General features: G+C 41.2%; 1 protein-coding gene and 1 long non-coding RNA gene across 5 annotated transcripts in view; one reads left to right on the top strand and one right to left on the bottom strand.

Annotated features, from left to right (window-relative positions):
- Positions 1-17,966, bottom strand: part of LOC131137827 (spectrin beta chain, non-erythrocytic 4-like) — a 31,702-nt gene that overhangs the window by 11,715 nt on the left and 2,021 nt on the right. For 2 of the 3 annotated variants that reach the window (XM_058086173.1, XM_058086174.1), the window contains 11 exons: positions 7,502-7,765; positions 6,395-6,628; positions 5,577-5,666; positions 5,216-5,494; positions 5,001-5,131; positions 3,502-3,706; positions 3,178-3,423; positions 2,421-2,555; positions 2,074-2,315; positions 203-341; positions 29-113 (listed from right to left, as the gene is read on the bottom strand). In XM_058086173.1, coding sequence (XP_057942156.1) covers positions 29-113; positions 203-341; positions 2,074-2,315; positions 2,421-2,555; positions 3,178-3,423; positions 3,502-3,706; positions 5,001-5,131; positions 5,216-5,494; positions 5,577-5,666; positions 6,395-6,628; positions 7,502-7,765 — 2,050 coding nt within the window. Of the gene's footprint in view, positions 1-28; positions 114-202; positions 342-2,069; positions 2,316-2,420; positions 2,556-3,177; positions 3,424-3,501; positions 3,707-5,000; positions 5,132-5,215; positions 5,495-5,576; positions 5,667-6,394; positions 6,629-7,501; positions 7,766-17,966 lie in introns of those variants that run through there. The other variant, XM_058086175.1, reaches the window with a different exon arrangement.
- LOC131137834 (uncharacterized) overlaps positions 8,451-17,966 on the top strand; it is a 21,200-nt gene continuing 11,684 nt past the window's right edge. Inside the window, exons 1-3 of one of the 2 annotated variants that reach the window (XR_009131981.1) lie at positions 8,451-8,479; positions 9,138-9,237; positions 9,327-10,432. This is a non-coding gene — a long non-coding RNA (uncharacterized LOC131137834). Of the gene's footprint in view, positions 9,238-9,326; positions 10,433-17,966 lie in introns of those variants that run through there. The other variant, XR_009131980.1, reaches the window with a different exon arrangement.

The raw sequence follows: 17,966 nt of genomic DNA, 5'->3' as shown, positions 1-17,966 counted from the left end.
TAGGACAGAGTAGACATAAACTACTCACTGCGTTGTAACTTCTCCTGGTGTTTGTCCCATTTCTCAACCAGATCCTTCTGTTTGGCCAAAAGACTCTCCAACTTGTCTTTAATCTGCAGCCATGACGTCCCCCGAAAAACAATTACAGAACAGCATGTAAGATGGATTCATTTCTAAAGAAAGTGTCGCTTTGTAGCCTAACCTCCTCTGTTGCAGGGTTCCCAGCGGCTATTAGTATCTTGCCAAGATCTGCACACTGCTGGATGGTCTTGCTGCGGCCATCTATTTTGGCTTTCACCTCCTGGTGTTGCTTCATCATGATCTCCAGTGCAGTCAGATCTCTTCAAAACACAGAAACCGTACATACAGAGTTTCATATTAGACAAAGCAATATAAAGTAACGAAATCTACACTATATAAAAAAGCAATGAGAGGTCAAATTCTTGTACACGTAGATCATCCATCCATACTCTTGATGGACCTACAGTAGCTTTGTGCACTGGTATGTGATAGGCGGATAATAGACTCATTTCATTCATTCATTTTCTACCGTTTATCCTCACGAGAGTCGTGGGGGTGCTGGAGCCTATCCCAGCTGTCTTCTTCAGGCAAGAGGCGGGGTACACCCTGGCCCAGCCAATCACAGGGCACATATAGACAAACAACTATTCACACTCACATTCATACCTATGGACAATTTGGAGTCGCCAATTAACCTAGCATGTTTTTGGAATGTGGGAGGAAACCGAAGTACCCGGAGAAAACCCACGCATGCACGGGGAGAACATGCAAACTCCACACAGAGATGGCCAAGGGTGGAATTGAACTAGGGGTGTGTATTGGCAAGAATCTGGCAATAGGATACGTATCACAATACAAGGCTCTCGATACGATATATCATGATACTGTTAAAAAAGCGATATTTTTTTTGTTTTTCTTAAAGTTAAAGATTATTTCCTAGAAAAACTGAATTACACCAGCAATATGCACTTACTAAACACATTTGTAAAAACTTAAAGTGTAGAATTTGGATAAATAAAGCTTTAATGTAAAGCTTTAAATTTACAAAAAATAAAACATAAAAACAAATAAATTAAATTATGTCTCAAGATCCTGCTCAAATGTTCACATTCTATTAGCTGTGAAAAAATGCAGAGTATACAGTCCCTGACTTATCCACCATCAGAACAGTATTTTTGTGGCACAAAGTAACTAACATCAGTAAAAAGTCCTTTTAGGATGCTTGAAATAACCATTATTTAACAAAATAGTGATATCAATTTGAAAAACAAAATACCTGCAATATCATAGTACTACTTTTGTAGTATACAAAAGGACCTTGGCATTGCTTGCTAGCGGCAGGTCCTCATGGTGTCTCGCTAAGTGGACTCACAGATTTGTGTTTCCCGAATACTTTATTCGGGAAACACGACACATTTTCCAAACGGCATGGCTTTTATCAATTTCTGCACACTCTACTTTGTGTAGAAATCCAAAATGTGTCCACACTTCAGCCTTGTACGCCGCAGGGGCCGCTGTTATGTGCTTGCATTCCGCCATGTTGAACTGGACGTTTCACTCGTGAATCTCGTTCAACGTCCTTGCCTAATTGACTACGTAAGTGCTGCCGCCTATCGGAAGGTTTCAATTAAAATCAGAAATGAACATTTGCCGTGTCTGCACTTGAATAAATACCATATACAGTCTATGATAAATGACTAAAAATATCCTCATACTTTTTAATATCGATACAACAAAGTATCGCGATATATCGCCGAAACAATATTTTCTTACACCCTTAAATTGAACCCTGGTCTCCTAGCTGACCGCCATGCAGTCCCGGATAAAAAAAATCCCTTTTACAGAAACCGACCCTTCCAATCAAACCTCCTCCACCACAGGCAAGACAAAACGAAACAAGGGCCACAAATGGACCACACTTTAACACGGCCCAGAATAGATGAAAGTAAAATTTGGATAGGAGTTCATTGTATGCCCAATGAGGTCAAGGTAACACAGCAGTTTAATTGGATCCTGTGCAATAATCCAGACTACAGACTGCAGATGTCTTACCTGGGCTCGTCCCATCCAATCTGGCCCATAATGCCTTCCATCCACATGAGGTTTTCACGCACCACTGAGAAAAACTGCACTTTGTCTGTGACTGAGGTGACTTGGACGCGACTGGCTTCGCAGGAGCTCAGCAGGTCCTTCCAGGCTTCCATCACTTCTTGCTCTTTGAGCATAATAGTCTCAGCCTTCTCACCAGCATAAATAGTCCGCAGCTGTGCAGCATTCTCCTGTAGCTGTCGTACCTTCATCGATACAGGAATGAAGGAATGTTACTCATATCTCATTGCTTGGTTTCAAACATTTGGAGCTACAACAAGCTTTGAATATTCTATATTTATGTATCTCACCTGTGTAACTAACAGTTGAAGGGCATGCTCAAAAGAGTGCATGAGTCTCTGCAGGGTGGCTGGATTGGTGATGTTGGCTTGGCACGCCCTCACCTCTGGCAGCTGCTTCACCTTCCCCGCTATCTGGGCCAAAACCTGCAACACCAGACATCAGTCGTCATGAAAGGCACTTTAAAAATAGAAGCATCGTGCCACAGCCCAAGTATCATCATGATCAGTATCATTCACAGATATTGATAAATGCCTGATAACTACAGTTATCACATACTACAGTATTAATTGGCCCTGTACCCTAGAAACCGCCCATGAATGATACGGGAAAAGGACGAAATGATACTGTGTCAAAGCCCAGGGCAGGGATACTGATAAAATATAGAGTTTAACCATGTCCAGTATCAGCCCCCGTAGCTGTCCACTCAGAGCGCGCTGCTCTGGTATCGTGCCCGTGAAACAACCAATCAGAGAACAGCGCACGAGCGTGAACACACAGTTTACACTGTTTAGATATAATACATGTAATAAACTGAAAACTTTCCGGAAACAAAATGGTCTTTTGATTAAATAGTATGTGATAATAAGCTCATGATTAAATAGTATAATGATAATAAGATCATCACATGGTTTGTCTGGTATCAGCCCCAGTATCATGCCCCCGCGTGCTAGTATCAGCTGATACTGACACTTGGGGGTATGATACCTGGCCTGATACCAGACAAACCATGTGATAACCTATAATTATCTAAATCTGCTTTTTCACCTCTTTGCAGTCAGTGAAGAACTTGTGCAGTTGTTTGGATGCTGCCAGCATCTGTCTGCGGGTCTCCATCAGCTCCAGGAGGTCTGCCCATGACTCGTTCAGTCCATCTTTCCACTCAGCAATGGTGGCTGCGTCCGAATGGCCGCAGTCAATCATTTCATTCACCATTTTGTTCACCTGCTCCATACGTTGCTGGCCAATGTTGTTTGTTTCCGTGGCAAATTTGGTGAACCTCTCTTGGAGCATCTGAAAAAAGACATATTCATAAAGCATGTGAAAAGCATCCGATAAGAAAAAAAAATGTGCATTTCTCTGAGCACCGACCGTAACATCCTCCAGGTCTTGGCCGAGATCGGTAGAACTTGCCACCGCCTCGCGTTCGGTGATCCATTTCTCTAATTCCTCCACCTCCTTGTTGAGCTGATAAAGCCAATACTGCTGCTCCAGCTTGGTCTTTCTGTGCTCCACCATGTCCTTCAGGGACACATACAGACGATCTATGTGGGACTGCTGCTTCGTGATCTGCTCACTGGGAGAACAGGAGAACAGAAAAGTATTACAACTAGAAATACATGTGTGCCACCGGGCATCCTCTACTTGATTATCATATTATACACATACTGTACTGCAATTGGTAACGGTAATGGTTTTATTTCATTTGAACATGCATCAGATTACAATTGAATGCATCACATAATCAGTTCACAGTTCCACATGTCCAAAAGGAGTAGGAAGAAGCAAAGCTTATTAAATTCTACCCCTCCATCTGGTACTTTCACAATCAGTAACTGTTACATTTGTTCACTTCCTGCTTTCCTAATATAATTTAAGTGTTTTTTTAATGTTTTTATTAAAATTTTGTTGAATTGGATTTTAGAATGTGTTTTGGGCCACCAAAAAAAAAAAGCCGCCGTCCATAAATGGCACCCAGGGCCACACTTTGGATAGCCCTATCCTGGACAAACTGTCTTGTTCGAGAAAATAAGTCTGCATTCATTCACATCAGGATGACATCACAACATTGTTATTTAAATAAGATGAATCGGGAAAAAAAAAAGTTGTACATTAATTGGATGATTGATTGATCATGGATTAATTGTTGCAGCTCTATAACATGCAGTGACTCCAATCAACTCTGACATGTCACCCAACTTATGCCATGCAACTTAAATAGTTTCATGTTTTGAATTAGCAAAAATTCCAATACATATTTTATTATTTTTTAAACATACTTGTAATTTTTTTTGCATTTATTTATTTTTGTCACGTACCAAAGTACAAGGTGATATGACCATACAATGACAATGTGTACCATAGTAACTGACAATATAGTGATATATATATATATATATAGCACATCATGACTGGTTCAAGACTCTTCATCCTTGTATTTAGCAAACATCAACTGCTTGTATTGTTTCTTGAATTGGCTCATTGTTGTGCATTGTTTGAGTTCCTTACTCAATCCATTCCATAGTTTGATTCCACATACTGAAATGCTATGGCTTAACGTAGTCCTAGCATATAAGTGTTTCAAATGTACTTCTTCCCTGAGATCATATTTCTCCTCTCTTGTAGAGAAGTATTGGATGACATTTTTAGGCAATTTGTTATTTTTAGATTTATGCATTATTTTAGCTGTTTGAAGATTAACTATATCAGCAAGTTGAAGTCCCTCCCTTTAATTACAATAGAAACAATCCAGTATAGATATGCTGTGTGTTTTTTTAAGTTAAAAGCATTTCTTAAATCAACCTTGTATGGAAAACTACTTGTCTAGCTTGATTGTTGAACAGAATGCGTGATGATGAGTCGTGTCACACCTCTCCGGGTGTCCGAGCTCCAGCAGGTGCTGGCATTGCTGGGAGAGCATGCCCACAGTTTCTGCATATGTTTCCACAGTTTGCTCCAGAGCCAAGTGGGTTTTCAACAGCTGCAGGGTGCTCGCCTCATCCTAAAAGTGAGAAGGAGTGAGTCTGGATGTTGGGAGTCTCAGGTTCAAAGTGATTGGACTGACTGTCGGGGGGGTTGTCCGTACCGTGCCTTTTTCTTCGTTGACCTGCTGGAGCTTCTGACCTGACAGCCAGGACTCCACTTTGGCTGCTTCATTGTAGTACTGCTGAGACTGCAACGTTGCATCCAGGATCACAGACCGCCTTTCCTGTTCCAGCTGCAACACCTCCCACAGCTGTCGCACATGGCCGGCTCCTTCACGCACAAACTCCACCTCCGGAGTACGCAGCGATGCGATAATTCCTGCCCTGTCCAGAACCTCCTCAACACGAGCCCGCCGTCCTGCCACCTCCCTCTGAAGAGTCTGAAAATACAACCCGAGGTAAGTTCCTGTACTGCTTATAGTTTACCTTACAGGTGCGACTGTTCTGTTTGCACATACTTACCTGGTTCTTTTTTACATGTTGCTGCACACTCTGCAGGTTATTCCCATATTCTTTGCAGGATGCCAGGGGAAGCCTCTCTTGAATCCACAGCTATAAAGTAAACAAAACCAGATAATGCAGTACAAGTATTTGTGTGCTGCTATCATATAGTGGAGAACCCCATGGACCCTAAACATGGTCAGGAACAGTCGCTAATTTTTATGGTGCTGGAGCCTATCCCAGCTCTTTGTGCAAGAGGCGGGGTACACGCTGGACTGGTGGCCAGCCAATCACAGGGCACATATAGACAAACAACCATTCACACTCACATTCATACCTATGGACAATTTGGAGTGGCTAATTAACCTAGCATGTTTTTGGAATGTGGGAGGAAACCGGAGAAAACCCACGCATGCACGGGGAGAACATGCAAACTTCACACAGAGATGGCCGAGGGTTAAAAAATTAATTATTAGTCCAAAAATATAGAAAGATAAGTTATATACAGTATTCTGGTCACTATGCATCAGTAATGTTACACTGACGAGACACTGCCTTAAATTCCATTACCTTAAACTACATGGAGTCAGCCATGGCATGTCTTAACATTATAGACTGAAAACAAGTTCTCCAATTCCGTGTGGAAGTGGTAATTTTTGGCTTTTTGCTCTGTCCTTCTTCCCCACTCCAGTTGAAATGTCTTCTTAAGTTTAAGATAAATAAGCTAAATTAGTTGTTTTGACATTTGGTCTCTCCGGATTCAGTATTACACCCATGTTCCCCGCTGTATACTGGATATGCACTCGAGGGCATTGAAGAAAATGAGAAGACAAACTAACCATCTCATCTTCCAGGTCCTGGGCGACTTGGTGCATCTCTTTGGAGGCCAGCAAGATGCGGCGTCTCTCCTTCAGGGGCTCAATGAGGCGCACAATGCGGGTTTCTACCACGCCTGACTGCTCGCCACCCTCCTTGTCACCTGCCATCAGACCTCGCTGGGGAAGGCAAACCCCCTGTAAGCTACCCAGTTCCTCCACGTCCTTGTAAAGGTCCCCAAATTGGGACTCCATGGCCTGTGTGGGATAAAAAGATGCTTCAGCCAAAGCCATAGAAATATAGTACAGTATAGTCCTCATTGTTAGTATCAGTGATTATCACATACTACAGTATTAATTGGCCCTGTACCCTAGAAACCGCCCATGAATGATACGGGAAAAGGCAGAAATGATACTGTGTCAAAGCCCAGGGCAGTGATACTGATAAAATATAGAGTTTAACCATGTCCAGTATCAGCCCCCGTAGCTGTGCACTCAGAGCGCGCCGCTCTGGTATCGTGCCTGTGAAACAACCAATCAGAGAACAGCGCACAAGCGTGAACACACACTATAAATATTCCTAGTGCTTCTCCAGTCACCAAAAAACCCAAACTTGATTAATGGAACTTTAATTGTCAGACATTGATAAGTTAAGACTTTTGATAAAATATTATTGAAATATTTTTGCAATTATTGTGTTTACACTGTTTAGATATAATACATGTAATAAACTGAAATTTTTCTGGAAACCTTGGGTCTCGGGCTGATACTGACACTTGGGGGCATGATACCTAGCCTGATACCAGACAAACCATGTGATAACCTGTAAGTATCACTCACAATAATAGATCATTTGTTGATATTGTTACATTGTCTCATAATGTAGGCAAAATAATTCCTTGTAAAAGGTATCAATACCAATATCGGTATTGGGAATACTAGCCCTGTATTTACCGGGTGTTGGATCAATACCAAGATTTGCCGTATCGCTAACTCCGACCATGTAGGATGTGAACATGTGAAACATGAGAAATGCTGCAAGCCAGGCTCTAACTTCCTGTAATTGTAACTTCTTGTGCCTCAATCATACGATACATATTACTCTTTGGAAATGTTTCCGAGCAGACTTGCCTGGAACTTCTGGAGCTGCTCATTGAAGGTAGGCAGATGGTGAGCTTGCTCTAATTGGGGGGGCTGCTGCTCCAAGTGGGAAAGCTGGTTGTCGAGGTCCGAGTAGCTCTTCACTGCTGGCTCCGGCTTGTTGTTCTCGAAGAGCTGGCGAGCCTTGGCCTTGGTCGTGGTCTCCAGGTCTGACCAGCATTCTCTGATCTCTTCCAGCTTCTGTTGCACCACCGTGCGCAGCTCCGGCTTCTCCTGGATCAGCTCCTGACCCTCCTAAGAAGAAGAAAGACATGCATGAAAGAAACTGAGCGGAATGGAATGGTATTACATCATGGCACAGATTTATCAGTCACTGTGCTAACAGTGCTACTCTTACTTTTTAAATTAACCTATAAGAAGCCATTTCTTTAAATCAGATATACATTATCGCCAAGACATATTTACATTTCCAGCAACACTGCAAAAATTATCATCAAAAACTTAATTAAATAAAACAAAGCAAGATAGGAGAAATAAGAAAAATAGGAAAATTGAGTAAGAATAAATCAATATGGGCTGTCAAATGATTAAACACATTTCAAATGTGTGTGAAATCTTCCCATTTGTACTGTAAATAAATGACAGGGCACAATTACAGCTACAAATGAACTAAAAAATAATAATAATTCAAGCTAAAAGAAAGCACACGTCTCTAGTAGCACAACATTTGAATCATTTCAACCGCGTTATTATGGGGCATGAAGAGTGGCGTTCAAAGACACGAAGTAATTTGAGTTGAATTCACGTTTTGAATGTTCCGCAGTAAGCGTTAAGTTACTGAGTGATAAGAATATCCACTTATTGTTTTTCTTTGTCTTTCTGTGTGTTTAGACCACACAAACGCTCATAATTAAGGCACTATTGTGATTTTCGGAGTGTCTTTGAATGCATCTTGCGGCTGTCTCGTGACAACAAGGAAGTGTCCCAGGAGGAATAGAGACGTGTTTTGTGAGTGGGAGATACACTACCTGTAAATATGCTAATAAGACACTTAATAAATGTCACTATTTCAATAATTTTAAATATTCTTTGCTACAAAGTACTTTGTGGCTTCACAGATGACTTAGCGTCGTCTTTAAAAAAAAAATCAGACATGTCGTCAATGGGGCGGCGCGGCGGTCGGTGGTTAGCGCGCAGACCTCACAGCTAGGAGACCAGGGTTCAATTCCACCCTCGGCCATCTCTGTGTGGAGTTTGCATGTTCTCCCTGTGCATGCGTGGGTTTTCTCCGGGTACTCCGGTTTCCTCCCACATTCCAAAAACATGCTAGGTTAATTGGCGACTCCAAATTGTCCATAGGTATGAATGTGAGTGTGAATGGTTGTTTGTCTATATGTGCCCTGTGATTGGCTGGCCACCAGTCCAGAGTGTACCCCGCCTCTCGCTTAAAGACAGCTGGGATAGGCTCCAGCACCCCCGTGACTCTCATAAGGAAAAGCGATAGAAAATGAATGAATGAATGAATGTGGTCTATATGGTAGACCCCATCAGTTGACTTTAAAAGTCACTGGATTCTCATGGGCTCATTTCAAATATGCATTATGTGTTACTGCCATCTGGAAGCTGAGTGACTCTCCCTGTCGCTTGTATACTCCATTAATGTCAGCAATAGCTCCAAGGGGTGATTCTTATGGACCGAGTCCCTCACTCCGTACCAGGCATGAAGTCGATGGAGATCACTTCAGCTGTACACAATGCTGTTGCAAGTAAGCACGTTCAATTTATTATGGAAGAACAACCTTGCCCAGAACCTTGATGATAGTGTGACACTCCATACATGTTCCATTTGTTGCAGATGGAACTGTAAAAAGACAGGACAACAGGCGGCAGATCAATTCAGTTCTGTGTCCAAAAATAACAACAACGAAGCTCCATGCCAAGGCAACAGCCCCCTGCTTGCAAATAGGTAGCAGATAGAGCAAAGTTTGGCCTCGGGCTGACCTACAAATCATGCATGGTACGTCTAATACACCTCTATTCTTTCCTCTACCTGTGTTCCTGTCCTGTCCCTGTAGCCTTCACGCTTTGTTTTTGACAGAATGTGACTAAACGGAGATCAATGAATATGCAATTCATTATCTTTTGCATCACAGACTTGAATCACGTTCACCAGCTCAACTTTACCAGAATGGTTGAAATATATTTACAGTATTATCCAAACTTACTTAAAAGGGTGGAGACAATGGGGTCTACTTTTGTGGCGCACCGCAAGGAGGCGCAGCGTGGCGCACTCCATGCAGTGGTAATTTGGTCCAACACATCATTGTGCGCAGCCAATTTGGTAATTTAGTAGACTGGGCTACGCCGAATTGGGCATGGTGGCACACCAGGGGAGATATCCACATTATCAACCCTCTCAACGCCTTGTCTCCTCCCTCTTTGCCTCACTTGCGGCGGTGGGAGGGACGGGGGTGTGGGTGTGCCGCGCTGCGCCTGCTCTACAAAATTATAACCCAACGGGTTCAAACAACGAGACATTGGGTTCAAACATCCATCTGTTTTGTATGCCGCTTATCCTCACTTAGCATCCCAGCTGTCTTTGGGCGAGAGCCGGGGAACACCCTGGATTGGTCGCAAGCCAATTGCAGCCTTGTGGGACTAATAAAGGCATATCTTATCCTAACATGCAAACTCCACACAAAGATGTCCAACATAGATTAGAACCCAAATCTTCCAGATCTCTTAACTGTGTGGCCTGACATGCTAGGCTGCCACATGGCCTATACCAGGGGTCTCAAATACGTGGCCCGCGGGCCAAATGTGGCACTAGTTTGAGGCCCCCGCCTTGATATGAAAGTTTAATGTTAGTGCGGCCCGCACAAGTTTGATATGGATGCTGTATGGTATCATGTACCCAGAAAAAATTCAGTTGCAGCTGCAGTTGCGCAATATGTTGTAAATAAAAAGAGTATAAATGTTACTATAGTCGTGTTTTGTCATGTCTACAGGGCTCTAATAAGGCTTTGTTGATTTTAATCTGAAAAAAATAATTTGTCTACCCACCAACTATATGTGGTTTCTTAAGTTTTTATTATTTGCAGTTTTATTATTATTATATTTATTTATTACTGATTGATTGATTTTCTTTATTCTTGATTTGTTTATTTATTTTTCATCTTATTTTGTGCAGAAAAATAAAAATTAAGATATTTGAGAACAGTGGAATGTTTTATCAGAGCTTTTATTGTAGAAAATCGGAACCAAAGCACTGAAAAAGTTCGTATATTCTGTTTTTAATAAATGTGGTTTTTTTTGGGAGAACCTGATGTGGCCCAGTATCACCCAGACCCTAGCTCCAGTGGTCCCCAAGTAAATTGAGTTTGAGACCCCTGGCCTATAGTGTAATTACAGTAGAGTTGTGTCACCAAAATTTCCAATTAATATACACAAAATCCTGTTCAACTGAAAATCCATAGAATCTGGCAAGCGTATTAAAAAGCGGGTATACAGTATGAACATATTTTGTGGTTCCCCCTCTTGACTTGTGCGAGAGATGAACTTTCTCTATTCTATGGCTTCTGTAATGCAGTGCTGCATTCCTCCTCTTGGCACAGTCTCTGAGCCTCTCTTGCGTCCCTCAGCCTCTCATAATGCAGAGCCAGCAGAAAGCAGCCTCCCCCCCTCTCGTGGCTTTACTGACATACAGAGGCAACAGCAGAAGAAATCAGAGAGGGGGTGGGGGGGGGGGGGGGGGAGAGCAGATGAGGAAAGGCAGGGTAAAGGAGGAAGGGAGGCAAGCGAATCAAACGTTTGTGGAACAGGAATCATCGGGCTGCTGGTGTGCCAGGCTGTAGTTGCATGCAATGAGCATCTGTGATTTTTTTTTTTCTTCCACCCCCCCAAAGCAGTCATGGCTGACATGGTACAATGTTGTAATGGCATCCACATGGCATTATGATACCGTACTGAATTCTGCAGGCTTTGCAGTAATGCTGATGCAGCAGTACAATGAGAGGGATTGGAGTGCTTGTTTTCTGCCGCTATACCCACTGCACACTGAGAAGTAACCATGTCACATGACCTTCTTTCTAATAAACACATGACATGTCCATAGATATATACTAGGCTTTTGTTAATTGACCTTTAACCACAGTGGTATCGTATATGACCTAAACCCATAAGAACACTTTAAATGTCGTAAAATGTATCTAAGTTACTGATGGCCACTATGTACTCCTGTTCCTTTTGTTGTGCGATGGGGTTCATGTAGGGCAAATAGGTTTAGAACAAATGAACAAAATAGGATGGAATAAAGATTAGATTGGATTAGATTCATCGGTCCCCCAGGGGAAATTCATCTTCATTGACTCTACATTAACAGAAACAACATTAGAAAGAAAACAAAGCACATCGCATACCACTACAGTAACAACATACAGTACAATCTAACACGACAGTAGCGACAACAACAGCGGACTGACAGATCAGTGAGGCCTGCTACTCAGGATAGCTATGGCTCCAGGGATCAAGCTTTTCCCCAAGACGGGCCCTCCTTAATGTATCTTTGCCCTGAAGGTAGTGGGATGAGGCATTGGTGCAGTGGGTGGGGGATACCCTGTGGTATGTTGTTTGCTATGCAAAAGACGGACCTGTTGGTTGATTCTGTGGGGCTGTTGTGCAGGGAGACGGATGATTATATCAGCTGTTTGTGATGCATATGAGTTTGGCCTGGTTGGTGACAGAAAGCATTGTGGTAACATGTGGAACAGGACACAAGGATGGGTTCAATGATGCTTTGGGGTGCAATGGTTTGTGGCGTTTTAAAAAAATGAGTTTCCTCTGTAGGGTGGCTGGATTCATACAGACAGATAAGGTGAGGAGCTCGGTCATCCAGGAGGGGCTCATAGTAGAGCAGGGGTCTCAAACACGCGGCCCGCGAGCCAAATGTGGCCCGCAGGACACTAGTTTGAGGCCCCCGCCTTGATATGAAAGCTTAATGTTAGTGCGGCCCGCGCAAGTTTGATATGGATGCTGTATGGTATCATGTACCCAGAAAAAATTATTACGTTTGATTAATGTTCATGTTAAAGGTTAAATAACTGTTAATAGTTATCCTCCCTATCCGTGTGGAAGTGGTAAGTTTTTGGCTATTTAAGTTTACAGGAAATAACTTGAAGGCTACCGTTTAGGTCGCTAGCTGTCTAGTTTGCGAGTTAGCATGTGTCTCAAGACCCTGTAGTTGCACAATATGTTGTAAATAAAGAGTATAAATGTGACTATAGTCGTGTTTTGTCATGTCTACAGGGCTCTAATAATGCTTTGTTAATTTTAAACTGAAAAAAAAAAATTGTCTACCCACCAACTATATGTGGTTTCTTAAGTTTTTATTATTATTATTATTATATTTATTTATTTATTACTGATTGATTGATTTTCTTTATTCTTGATTTGTTTATTTATTTTTAATCTTATTTTGTGTAGAAAAATAAAACGTAAGATATTTGAGAACAGTGGAATGTTTTATCAGAGCTTTTCTTGTAGAAAATCGGAACCAAAGCAAAGTTTATTTATTTTTCTGTTTTTAATAAATGCGTTTTTTTTTTTTTTGGAAAACCTGATGCGGCCCAGTCTCACCCAGACCCTAGCTCCAGTGGCCCCCAAGTAAATTGAGTTTGAGACCCCTGTAGTAGACCCACTATTCCTTTACGTGGAGAGGAGCCAGTTAACACCTCCTGGACGCCTTCCTGGTGAGGCGTTCCAGGCATGCCCAGCCAGAGAAGGCCTGGGAATGGCTTGGTGGACTGGCCGAGGTGGCCAGAGTTTGGGTTTCCCTACTGAAAGTGTTGCCCCCATGACCCAGACCAGGATGAAAATAATGGATGTATGGACGGGTTACCAATTCAACCTTGTGATGTATATGTGACTTTCTACCGTAGTCCTATATGGACGCCCACAATTTCCTGATTCTGGGGACAACAAAGGTCTGTCTACACTCTTGTATTAGTAATAACAAATAGTCATCATCACAATACCTATGCCTATACATATACGTAAAACAGCTAAAAACTCAGCAAAACAATTTGAAGAAAATTCAAACCACACAAGTACTTCAATAGGAAAACGTCAAAAACAAGCTACCGGCACACATATGTTCATAAAATCATAACACAAATATTAAGTATCATTCTTTACCATAGAAACTCACTGGACATGAAGGCAAAACCATTAACCTCTTTGACCAAGAACCTTGTCTCTGTTTCATAGTAATGAAGCACTGCTTTCTATGTTAGTTCATTGTTTGGGACTCAAATCCTATTGGCCAATTTGGAGTTTGGAGGCAGAAACATGTTTCTATTGGCTATGACGGATCAGACGATGTATTGGGGACACAGCCAGCCATACTCACAGGTTTATGAGGATCAACACCAGAAATATCACTTTCATGTATATCATTTTCAAAGAACTGGATTATTGCATTACATCATTCATACAAATAAATAAAAGCTGACCACAATAATTACAAAATCATCTGGTAGTTCCCACGTAAAAAGCGACATTCCGGTGCTGCTTGTTATATCATAGCATGGATAGCACATGATACAGACCAAACATGGTACAGCATTACAATTTGTGAGCAAATTTCACCAGTTTATATGTCAAAAACACTGACAGCATTAGAATACAAAAAAAAAAATTTCAACGCCACTACATGACATGCTTCTCGTTCTTTACATATTATGTCTCTAATAATAGAAAAGGTTAAGTGGGTAGACAAATTATTTTTTTCAGATTATAATTAAAGCATTATTAGAGCCCTGTAGACATGACAAAACACGACTATAGTCACATTTATACTCTTTATTTACAACATATTGTGCAACTGCAGGGTCTTGAGACACATGCTAACTTGCAAACTAGAGAGCTAGCGACCTAAACGGTAGCCTTCACGTTATTTCCTTTAAACTTAAATAGCCAAAAACTTACCACTTCCACACGGATAGGGAGGATAACTATTAACAGTTATTTAACCTTTAACATGAACATTAATCAAACGTAATAATTTTTTCTGGGTACATGATACCATACAGCATCCATATCAAACTTGCGCGGGCCGCACTAACATTAAACTTTCATATCAAGGCGAGGGCCTCAAACTAGTGTCCTGCGGGCCACATTTGGCCCGCGTGCTTGAGACCCCTGCTCTACTATGAGCCCCTCCTGGATGACCGAGCTCCTCACCTTATCTGTCTGTCTGAATCCAGCCACCCTACAGAGGAAACTCATTTTTTAATGCTGCTTGTTATACCATAGCATGGATAGCACATGATACAGACCAAACATGGTGCAGCATTACAATTTGTGAGCATTCTCCAAATTTCACCAGTTTATATTTATGTCAAAAACACTGACAGCATTAGAATACAAAAAAAAAACCCCAAACAACATTATTCGGAACTTCAACGCCACTGCATGACATGCTTCTTGTTCTTTACATATTATGTCTCTAATAATAGACAAGGTCAAGTGCACAATACCAATTAACACCATTTTGCATAATATTCCCCAAACAGCCGTGCCGGTGAGAAAACAGCACAGAAGCAACTAAACGGAATTAGATGGTTTATCCCACCTAAACAAAAAAAGGGAAACATGTCATCATACAGTACTGGTACTGGGCATAAGCCAGTTGTTGTTTCAATTGAAAAACTGGGATTCACCTATTCTGCCTATAAAGCCTTTGAACAAAAACCCTCCAAAAACTGCCAAGAATGCTTCATTTACATAACGTGATCCGCATAGTAGCCAAGCAACAGCGACGTTGTTATTGTAGAAGGTTGTAGCAGTAAACTGAAAAGTTGGGCAACTTTGAGATTCCACACGGAAACAAATGAAAATCTGAACAGACCAAAGCAATGGATTCAACCCCACGACATCAGTTGGCATCCCAGTGACAGCCGGTTTGTTATGGTCTTATTTTGTCGATGAAACGTTAAGCACATTATAAGGCTACAGGAATGGCGTAGTGTTTCACTTTTATGCCTTTTTGCACTTTTCTGACCCATAAATGTTGTTAGAATGTTGCGTTCCCGAGTTAAATTCTAACACCTGTCATAGTCACAGTGAGCTGGACTTCCTTATATGGGTGTGCCCGGGTACATGCTGTAGGCCTGCCCTATTCCCCGCTCTACTGCACTGTTCTGTCTCGGGAGTGTGACCAATCACTGTGGAGTAGGCGTGTCAGGAGGCGGGGCGTGGGTGGAATAAATTAAAACAGAAATACAGCTGAAATAGGTGCAGATTCTGGAAGCTCTAGAAAATTGTGTGAAACTGCTCTATAGGAGTCCATAACTATACAAAAGGGCCAGAAATGAGCAAAGGAAAACTATTTTTGTTAGAATTTTGCCAACAATCAACTGATGTAACACATGAACACATACAACATGGAGGGCGACTGTAAATAAGGGCAAAATAGGGGAATTTCCACGGGAAAATGGGAGGGCTGACAGGTTTATATACTATTATACGAATATACTACTATACTAAGTTCTATGTGAAGTATTTCCATAACGCCTCATATTAACTCTCTAACAAGATCTCATTGTATAGACTGGTCATATATCTCATCTTGTTTCATATTATCTACATACTGTATTGTACATAACTCTGGGAAAAACTGTTGATTTTGTTAATACTTGGGTTGTTTATATTGTTTATTTTTCTATATTGTGTATTTTGTACTGCTTAACTGACTCTGTACTCTTGCTGCTGTGCAATACAAATTTCCCCACTGAGGGACGAATAAAGGCACATCTTAAATCGTAATCTTTAATGTATTGTACGGTATATCAAACAGTGTCAATGTCAAATTAAGTGTGCCCAAAATACCCTGGTTCCTGGTTATATTGCAATATTAATCAATCAATAGTCATCACTGTACAAATACCATTTAATGCAATAAATGTCCACTAAAAACCTCAACAAAACCAATTTTTAGGACAATTCAAACCACAATCGAACACTCCGAGACTAGCATATGTATGCATACTGTATGTATGATCTCTAAAGCAGACGTGTTTCCATGTCTACGCGTTAGCTATGTGGGTTTATTTGTTCATAAGGTGTGTGAAAACCAGCTACCTGTTTATGTGTTTATTGTACTTAAAAGTATCGACCCCTGAGCCAGAGGTAAGGCTTGGCACAAGGTCAGTCGTGAGTGCTCACACTGTAACGGAGAAGCATGCGGGGTTCTTTCGTGTACCCAAGCTGTGTGGAACAGGAAGGAACTATTCCACAATCATGGTAGCTTGGTGGCTATAAACGCACATAGTAATAGTTGGCTAAATAGGAAGATTCTTGCTAGTGTGTGTGTTGCTAGAAATATGTTTTCCTCGAGGGAGCTGAGTGGTGGGCGAACAGGAAATGACATCTGGGGAGTTGAGTTTCAGCTTGCTGTGGGTTACGGCTGCAATAATATCCCGAGTCAGTAAAGGTCTTCAAACAAGGTTAGCCATTATTATCTCTTATGTGAAAAATGTATTTGGTTAGAGTCCATTTTGGTTTGAGTTGGACTTTTTAGAATGGATGATTGACACTAACAAAGGTCTCACTGTAATAAAGATTTGCCAGCAGCTTTTTTTAACCCATAAGAATCCATGCGCTAAACCAGGGGTGTCACTACGTTCTGAGGACAGGGAGATGCACAGGATATGAATGAATGTAGTAGATATTGAAAAAATAAAAAAACAAATAACGAACAAGAACCGGGATATAACTTTCCCACTTTTGTTCAGATTTAGTAGAGATACTCAATTGTTTTAGGCCACCATTAAATGTACACAAGTACACACAATCTATACTGCAAAACCGCTGTTCAAGCCCTGCAACCATTCTGTCCAGTGGACAGTGATCAATGATATAATAATCATTATTATATTATTAATTAGCCTATTATTACTATCATCATTATTCCTCTTCTGATTATTACTACTACTACTACTAGTAGGCTAGTATTAGCCTGCTTATTGGCTTGCTTATGAGTCTGCTTTTGCCCCACTGTATGAAATGTTTTTTTTTAGATTTTTTTTGTTAAACAAAATCAATAAAAAATATCTAATTATTTAGGAGGGGCTTAAGAACATTTTAGGATTTTCTAAAATAGGCCTAATGACGCCACTGCTTTAAACAAAACTGAAAATGTGTCATGTACATAGTTGGGCTTGACTTAAACTCAGAAAGTCCCAAAATGATGGAGGAAACATTTTGGAGCGCTTGTCATGTGACTATCCCTGGATATGGCTTCCACAACCTGGCAGTGTGTCAGCTCATTTCCAAAAGCTTATTTATTTTTTGCCATGGAAGATTATTTTAAAGCCATTAAAAATATATATATTTGTTTTAATGGACCGTGAAATATTACAATCCAACTATGTTTGCTGTATATCTCCAATGAATTCATAGAAAACAAGCTTTTGGCGTGGTTGTCATGTGACTATCC

This window comes from Doryrhamphus excisus, chromosome 11, assembly GCF_030265055.1.
Source record: "Doryrhamphus excisus isolate RoL2022-K1 chromosome 11, RoL_Dexc_1.0, whole genome shotgun sequence".
Lineage (NCBI taxonomy): Eukaryota > Metazoa > Chordata > Actinopteri > Syngnathiformes > Syngnathidae > Doryrhamphus > Doryrhamphus excisus.
Note: the sequence above shows the minus strand (reverse complement) of the source record. Positions and strands in the feature narration are given on the sequence as shown.